General features: G+C 44.2%; 1 protein-coding gene across 1 annotated transcript; it reads right to left on the bottom strand.

Moving 5' to 3' along the window:
* Nucleotides 1-3076: 3076 nt before the first annotated feature.
* Nucleotides 3077-3826, bottom strand: LOC130708190 (non-histone chromosomal protein HMG-14). The gene has a single exon (XM_057546218.1). It carries the CDS (start codon nucleotides 3709-3711, stop codon nucleotides 3406-3408), a length of 306 nt encoding a protein of 101 aa, XP_057402201.1. The 5' UTR covers nucleotides 3712-3826; the 3' UTR covers nucleotides 3077-3405.
* Nucleotides 3827-9217: the final 5391 nt, after the last annotated feature.

The following is a 9217-nucleotide window of genomic DNA, read 5'->3' on the forward strand; positions in this document are numbered from 1 at the left end:
GTTGGTGGGAATGTAAATTGGTACAGTCACTGTGGAGAACAGTATGGCGGCTCCTCAAAAAACTAAAAATAGACCTACCATATGACCCTGCAATCCCACTCTTGGGTACATATCCAGAGAAAAATATGGTCTGAAAGGATACATGCACCCCAATATTCACTGTAGCACTGTTTACAATAGCCAAGACCTGGAAGCAACCTAAATGTCCATTGACAGAGGAATGGATAAAGAAGCTGTGGTACATGTACACAATGGAATATTACTCAGCTATTAAAAAGAATGAAATAATGCCATTTGCAACAACATGAATGGACCTAGAGACTGTCATACTGAGTGAAGTAAGTCAAAGAGAAATATTATATGATATCACTTATATGTGGAATTTTAAAAATGATACAAATGAACTTAATTACAAAACAGAAACAAACTCACAAACTCAGAGAACAAACTTATGGTTACCGGGGCGAGGGGTGGCGGGGGCAGAGGGATAGTTAGGGAGTTTGGGATTGACAGAAAAATAATTGTATATCACTATATTGTACACCTGTAACATATAATATGTACATCAACTATACATCAATTAAAAAAATGTTAAAAAAAAGAAAAATGTCATTGGTATTTTGATAGCAATTGTGTTGAATCTGCAGATTGCTTTGGGTAGTATAGACATTTTAACAATATTAACTCTTCTAATCCATGAACATAGAATATCTTTCTATTTATTAATATCTTCTTCAATTTCTTTCATCACTGTACATGTCTTTCCCTTCCTTGGTTCAATTTGTTTGTGTTTTTAAATGGGATTGTTTTCCTAATTTATCTTTCTAATAGTTTGTTGTTAGTATATGGAAACAGGAAATTTTTGGCTATTGATTCCGTATCTTGCAACTTCACTGAATTTGCTTATTCTCACAGGTTTTGGGTGGAGTGTTTAGAGTTTTCTAAGTCCCCTCTTGACAGCATTATAACTCACAATTTCCCAGGACTTCTTTTGTTTAGAGGGTGGAAGGTTAGCTATTTAGAGAAGCATTTGTTTTAAACCTGATTGGTATTAGTCGCATGTGGATATTTCATGTTATAGGTGCTTAGCACTGAGCACCACATTCTGAGAGGAAACCATGAGTGTATTAGTGTGTGTGTGTGTGTGTGTGTGTGTGTGTGTGTGTGTGTGTTGTAATCCGCAGTTCCCTTTGAAGCATGAAGACTCTGGAAAGGCATCTTGCTTGGGTATAAATGTGGAATAATATTTGTAGCCCTTTGTCAGTTGTATAAATTGGAAATATCTTTTCTCAAATTTCCCCGCACTCTCTTTATACTGCCGTCTAATTAAAAGGAAGTCTAAAATTTCATATGGTCAAACTTACATTTTCCTTCATGGCAGGTGCATTTTTGTAGATATTAACTAAAAACAAATTTTAATTGAGAGGTCATGAAGATATTCCTCTATTTTAGCTCCCAAATGCCCTATAGTATGTCCATTCATATGTGGCTGGAGTTGACTTATATACACAGAACCAGTTTAATATTCTGGATCCCTTCTCCTCATTAAATGACTGAAATTTAATTGGGGGGGAAATGACATCATTATAACATTCAATCTTCTTAATATTTTATGTGGTAATTCTTCTCATCTGTTTTTGTCCTTTTAAAGATTTTCTCTGTAATGCTTTACAATCATCTGTGCAGAGACATGCATATTTTTGTGAGATTTCTTCCTAGGTATTGCTATTTTTTGGTTCTATTACAAATGGCAAGTTTCATTTTCTGATTGATGCTCTTATACAGAAATGCACTTGAATTTTGCATATTGATCTTGTACGTAGCAACCTTGCAAAATTTACATATGTATTAAATTCATTTGTAAATCATTTTGGGTTTTCTATGTAAAACATCATATCATTTAATAATAGGAAAATTAATATTTTTTTTCTTTCCAATCACTATACTTGTTCCCTTCTTGCCTGTTCGTGCTGCTAATGAATGCCAAAGCATTGTTGAATAGGTGTCGCATTTCCATTCTAAGAGAAAACTATCAGAATTTTATCAGTGCTGTAGGATTTTGGTAGATATCCTTCAACAGATTAAGGAAGTTCCCTTCACTGTCTAATTTTCTAAATTTTTTCTTTTTTCTTCTCATGACTCCATGTATTAACCTGGGAAAGCTGACTTACAAAACACCACAGACTGACTGGCTTAAACAAAACAAATTTATTTTCTTGCAGTTCTGGAGGTCCAAGATCAAGGTGTCTGCAGGTTTGTTTTCTACTGAGGCCTCCTTGGCTTGCAGATAACCTCTCTCTGTGCCCTCCCATGGCCTTTTCTCTATGCATGCACATCCCTGGTGTCTTTCTTCTTTTGAGGACAGTCATTGAAGTAGGGCCCAACACCGTGTTAAACAGGTGATAGCAAGAATCCTTGTTTGAGGTCCATTGCCAGAGAGAACACTAACAGAATTTCATCACTGCGGTGGGTTTTGGTAGATATCAACTAACACATTAAGGCAATGACCTTTTCCTAATTTCCTAAATTTTCCTTTTTTTAAATCACTGACTGGTCATATTAGATTTGTCCCCATTTTCTTTTTTTTTTTTTTTTCTTTCATAATTGAGATTTTATTGGTTGTTTTGAGGATCAGTACACAGACATTTCAATTTGTACACAATTCTCAACATACGTACCAAAAACCTAAAAAATCATGTAGTTGTGATTCTTTTCTGAACAGTTATTCCAGTGACTTTCCAGCTTAAAATTTGGGGGCAAATTTTCCTTCGCAGGATATCAAGTACCAATATCTTCAAATATTGATATGCTGTTACATCGTAAGTCCCACTAATTCACAATTTAATATCATATACACTACATACTCAAATTGTCAATCGTTCACAGCACATTAACAGTTACTAGAAGAACTGGACTACCACGACCAAAGTTGTTACAGAGTGCACAAAATTGTGCCCAGGAGAGCCAAGATCAAGGGGTGAGTGGTTTGCTTTAGGAAACAATTCTACCAAAAACAACGTGGGAAGAGAAGTAATTTAAAGTGTTTAAGACATTAAATGCACAACTGACTCCAAACTGCCATTTAGTATGCTTTGTATTATAGGATATAAAAGCTACCCTCCATCTGTGGAATGTTAAGCTGACACCCAAGACAATCAAAGCCTCCCATATTCAATATCCCACTATTTTCTGGTTGTACCAAAAAATAAACAACCAGCAAATGATTTCACCTCTGAAAAAAAAGCATTTACACTTAAAAAATGGGATGAGGTGGGATTCCTTCCTTTTTAAAAATGTTTCTAGAGCTACTAAAAAACTTGCATTTACAAAATAGTTGATAAAAATATTCCTCTGGATTGTACAAGAAGGGAAACAGGGACCACTGATAGGACCAGGTGTGTGATATTAATCAGACTTGGCTTCTTTCTCTCCTGCTTCATCAGAAGCTGGGCTCTCCTCATTTTTAGTTTCTCCATTTTCTGCAGGTAAGTCTTCTTTAGTCTCTTGGTTAGCCACTTCAGCCTGTTTTCCCTTTGCTCCCCTTTTCCCTTTTGTTTGCACTTTTTTGTCGGAAGATTTATCCTTTCCTGCCGCCTTTTTTGGCTTCGTTTCCACTTTTGCAGGAGCTGGTTTAGCTGACAACCTCGCCGATCTCCTCTTGGGCTCCTCCTTCGCCGCCCCCTCGGCGGAGCTGACCTTCCTCTTGGGCATCGTGGCGGCGGGGCGGGCGCGTGCCGGGTGCCTGCGGGCCGCGGCGCGCCGAGAGCCTTCGCGAAGCTGGGCTGCCTGGCCGCTGCCGCTCCTCCCGCCGCCCGAGCTGCTGGGACCCGCCTGTCCCCATTTTCATTTAACCTTGATTACCTACTTAAGTGCCCCACCTCTGAATACAGTTTGTGGTGGGACACATTCAGTCCATAACTATGGATGATGAATTTTATCAAACGATTTTTCTGCCGTCTATTGAGATAATCATGAGACTTGTTTTCATTTAGTCTATTATGTGGTAAAATAAATTGAGTATTCAGTGAGGTTTCTTATTGGTCTCTGGCTTTTTAAAATATAACTTTATTGGTTGTAAAGATATGCATGTGTGGTAAACCTTTCAAGAAAAACAAAGGAATTTTTAATATCAAGATACTGGATGCTTCAAGCTGAGGAAAATGGGGGTGACACAGTGTGTTAGAATCCATGGGGCCTCTGAGCCACCGGGTAATGTTTGATTTCTTCACCTAGGTGTTTTATACATGGATACTAATTTTACTATTCTCCTTTAAATTGTATCTACATGTTTACTACACAATCTTATATGCCTGCTTTTCATAACAAAACAAAAATAGATGAGTCACACTCAAAGATGAAATAAGCTACTGTGAAAATTAGAAATAGAATAGAAACATGCTTAAATGTTGGAACCAGGAAGAGAAAAGTAGCAGCCAGTTTAACCCTGTTGAGACATGGAAACAAATCTCCCCAAGCACAGGAAGGAGCAGGGACAATCTGCAAGTATTTAGGGGAACTTCCCTGGCGGTGCAGTGGTTAAGACTCGGAGCTTTCACTGCACTGGGCACAGGTTCTATCCCTGGCTGGGGAACTATGATCACACATGTCACAGTGGGGGAGGGGGTGTTATTAGGCCCCCAAAATTAAAAAACCAAGGAAAAGTATAAGACTGATCTTTTTCTATGTCAAATATCTCCCAGGAAGATGTATCAATCATCTCACATAATGTCATAGTTACTGGACAACCTCAAATTTCAGGTAAGAGAGTAATTTAGATGTACTATTGGTAATGAGCAAAACCCAACCCCTGTATAAAGGGCAATAAATCTGCCTGACCTTTGCCCTCGAGGGAGACTGGACAGTATACAAACCTGCCTGTGCTCTGATGGAGATGCCACCTCTATCTTTCAAGGCTGTTTCCCATAAAAACGTCCTGGGAAACACAGTCCTGAGTGGTCGGTCCCTTGCTCCCGACATGTGCAAGACGCCCCCTGAGAACTGTCTCCACACAGGTGTGTTTCCTCTCCCACGTGGAACGTGTAAGGTGCTTATGGAACAGGTAAATGTATAGGTATAGGAAATATGCAAGTGTTCACACATTTACTGAAGCTGTGAAATTACAATTTTACAGGCTCCAACGTTAGAATTCCAGAAACACTTTACAGTTAAACTCCACGTCCCTGTTAGTTCCCACAACATCTCTACTGCTATGGAAACACCACCACCAACAACAACAAAATAGAAAACGAAATGAGAAAAACTTCCTTCATGACTTTAAGTCAAATAAACATTAAAAAAAAAATATCTCGGTGCCAGATGTAAGGACAGTTGTAAACATTCTACCTACTGTCCATAAATTTCAGGAAGAAAAAGAAGCAAAGTCAAAGATCATCCTTAGTAATCTCTTACTGCTTAGATTGTAAGAGGTTGAGTATAGCATCCGATAGAGAGAAATAGGGCTTTAGGATCTCAGAAAATTTATCGGTGAAAGAGTGGATGTGGGACCTGTCCTTCCAACTGTAGAAGGAAATCGCGCCCAACTCACAGTCCAGATACACACCGATCCCGCCAGACTCCTCCTTCAGCTCCAGGGGAACGGCGTCCCCCGGCCCGCGGGCCTCACAATCCCCTCCGCGCAGCCCCAGGGTCCAGAGACGTCTCTGTCCCTCCAGGCGCCCAGCGCCGGTCCTGGAGGCGGAGTCTGCGCAGACGCCCACGGCCCACGCGGCCCCGCCCACCCGCCCCTCCCAGTACCGCCCGCCGCTGGCAAAGCCCAACGAGCCCAGCACCGCAGGCTCCGTGCAGAATCTCTGCGCTCTTGGGGGAAAAAGCTGCCTGCTCCTCGCAAACATCACCGACTTTCTATCCTCGGACACGAGCAGGTTGGGATGCGCTGTCTCGGGGTCCAGGGTCACGTCATCCCGGAACTTCTGAATGATTTTCTGCAGAGCCGAGGGCTGCGGGGGCAGGCTGCAGCCTTCCCGCCTCAGCTGGAAGGAGTAGACGTCGGGGCACTTCAGACGCTCGCTCCTGCCCAGGACGCCCCCTATGCCGCTCAGCAGCCTGGCTCCAGGCAGCACGCTTCTCTCTGTCACCTCCTGCAGGAGGCCCCGCAGCTCGCAGATGTGGTCTGAGAAGGCGGTGATGTTGACGCCCAGCTACTCCTGGATGTCCTGCTCCTCCTGGACCAGCCTCGCCACGACGGCCTCCTGCTAGCGGTCCACAGCCCGGCTCAGCTGCCGGAACTCCGAGGCGAGATCCAGCCGCTGGCGCGGCACCAGCTCCCGCAGCTCCGGCAGCTTTCTGTCCTGCGCGGCCACCAGGCTGTGGGCATCTGCCACCCGCCTCTTCAAAGGCTCCACGTGAGCGCCGAGCCTCTGCCGGTGGTCAGCCGCGGCCTCGCCCACCGGCCTCACCAAGTGGCCCTGGTGCTCAGGGGTCCGTGCGCACAGGGGACGCAGCACCTCCACGTGTTCCTCGCAGAAGAGGCTCAGAACCTGGCGGTGCAGCTCGCACAGGCGCGGCTCCTCACTCCTCCTCCAGTTGCTCTAGCTGCTCGGGAGCAGCCTGGCCGCCTGGATCATCCTGCCCAGCTGGGTGTTGCTCCTCACCGGCCGCTCTTGGCACGGGTGGCGGCACAGGGGGCAAGGGAACCTGTCCTCCAGGTGAGCCCAGGACGGACCGCTGGATGCAGGAGCGGCAGAAGTTGTGCCTGCACTCCATGGTGACGGGGTCTCTCAGGCCCTCCAGACAGATGGAACAATTGGCTTCTGCCTGGAGTCCAGCCAGGGCCGCTGCCGCTGCCATCAGGGCTGCACTGAGGTGGGTTTCTTAGGAGGCCGGGCTACTGGGTCTCTGCGCTGAGTAGCAGGTGCACCCTCGGGTCTCCCTCCTTCCTGTCCTGGATGTTACAGGACTCTGGGGTGCAGGCAGGTGTTCAGAGAGGGTTTCTTCACTCCTGTGGCCTATCATAGAGCAGCTGGGTGACTCGCTGCCCTCAGCAGCTCCAGGGTGTGAAGCCAAGCTCAGCAACTCTCTGGGTCAGAGAGCAGACACAGCTCCAAAGTGCCTTTTCCTTCCTGGGGATGAGAAAATAATCTTTCCTGTGAAAAGGCTGCCTTGTGTCTTGAGGGACTCTCACTGCCACAGTAAGGCATCCTCTGATCCTCCCCTCCACCACCGCCCACCTACACCCACATGGACCACAGGTTGATGGGACCATGGAAAGTGTGTGGGCTTGAGGACAAGAGCCCAGGGCCTGGTTGGGACTCCCCCTCAGTCACCTCCTATCTGGGGACCTGGGGAAAGTTACATGACATCCCATTTCTAAGAGAATCTGGTTAAAGGATAAACAACCCAGCTTCAATAATTTCAATCTTGTCAAAAATCTAATAATAAAAAACTGGTACTTTTTGGCTTAAACCACAGATACTTCTAACAGCACTGAATTCATAATACATCAAAATTTACTTTTCACTTAAGCTTCTCAACTACAGAATATATGAAATTTTTTGCATAAGTGGATGGGATTTGGACTTGATGAAATTTGCTCTGGGCACCCTCCCAAAACTGACTTTTCACTTCAAGCTCAGAATGAGATTGAGATCAGTACGTCAATTTGAGTTGAAGCTGCGAAACACACACACATACAAACGTACTCCCTGATGACAGTGGTAAGCTACCAACTAGTGAGGATTTGTGGAGTCAAGATCCTAAGAAGAAGGTGTGGAGCTTTCCCTTTGAAGCACCTACTGATTCTCAAGGAGGCTGAGAGGCCACCAACTCTCAGGGCTGAGAAATCTTGAGTTCAGGGCACCTACACAGGAAGAGTCCTGTTAGATGCTCCAAACTTTCCACTGGGATCAGCAAAGTGATCCCAAAGCTGAAAGTGAGCATCCATGGAGGGTATGGGGGGAGGTTGGAGGGGGTGGGGGGTGTATTGATTTAATCATCTCCAGCCCTGATGGGTTTAAGACAATCTCTGAGTCCAGAGACCCCAGAATGAATTTCAAGTGTTAAGATATAACATCTTGGAGATATGTGGTGTCACTGGATCATTCATACACAGCTGGTGAGAGGTAAGTGGGTACAACCACTTTTGAAAACTATTTTGCATTATTAACTATCTTAGAACATACACTCAGTTATTTTACTCAGGCTGTGTAACCATCCAGCCTATGAACCAGGGCTACAAACTCTGTGCACAAAGGTACACACACGAAGGTTCAGTACAACACTTTTCACAAGTCCAAACTGGAAATAACCCCAAAGTTCCACAGCATTAGAATGGCTAGATGAATGTGGTCTGTTCATACAACGGGACATTAATCAGCAATGTGTGGACACTAAATACTCTTCACCCCAAAACTGGGGTGAATCTCAAAGATGTAACGTGGTGTGACAAAAAGCCAGGCACAAAAGAATACGCACCGTGTGTGCAGGAAAAACGACTTCATGGTGTTAGACCTCAGCATTAGTGCTCATATTGGGGAAGGAGGGATGGGCTAGTGAGAAGGGCTCTAGGGGTGCTGGTAGCAATCTATTTCTTCATCTGGGTGGTGGTGTAGGGTTACAGGCTTATGCAGTTTTCACTGTGCATGTCTAATAAAAGCAAAAGTGACCATAAAACCATAGACTATAGAAATAAATTATAGAGAAATATGTTCCATCTGTTTGGCCGAGGAAGCAAATTTTTGAAAATCAGAAAACTACATGATTGCTTCAAGCATATAATTAGCTTATATCAAGCAATTCAAGCAAACATAATGAAAAATCTGGACATAAAAATGGGTAAAGAAGATAAAAAGATGCCAATAATGAAATCAAAGCAGATCATTTTTAATAATCCAGAGATATCAGAGTGAAAAACAAGAGAGATTGTTCTTTGTGCCTTGTCTGATTGGCAAAGATTTAGAAAATACTGCAAACCGGGTAGTGGAGCCAGAAGGAGAGGAAGCCTGGTGGGGTGGAGTGAGCAGAGATTCTGAGCCAGGCTGCCTGGGCTGCAATCCTGGCTCTTCCATCTATGGCCCTGTGACCTTTGACAAGTCAGAAGGGATTTATGGAGGAGGGGAAAATGTGCCTAGCAGCAGGCCTGGCACATGAAAGGTGCTCTATGGTACTCAACTAACAAAACCCCAGACTTCCCATGCTCAGGATGCTGTGGTCAAAGAATATGTCTTTCACTGTCACCACTAACACCCTTGCCAAAGGCCCT

Source organism: Balaenoptera acutorostrata, chromosome 5 (assembly GCF_949987535.1).
Source record: "Balaenoptera acutorostrata chromosome 5, mBalAcu1.1, whole genome shotgun sequence".
Taxonomy (NCBI): Eukaryota; Metazoa; Chordata; class Mammalia; order Artiodactyla; family Balaenopteridae; genus Balaenoptera; species Balaenoptera acutorostrata.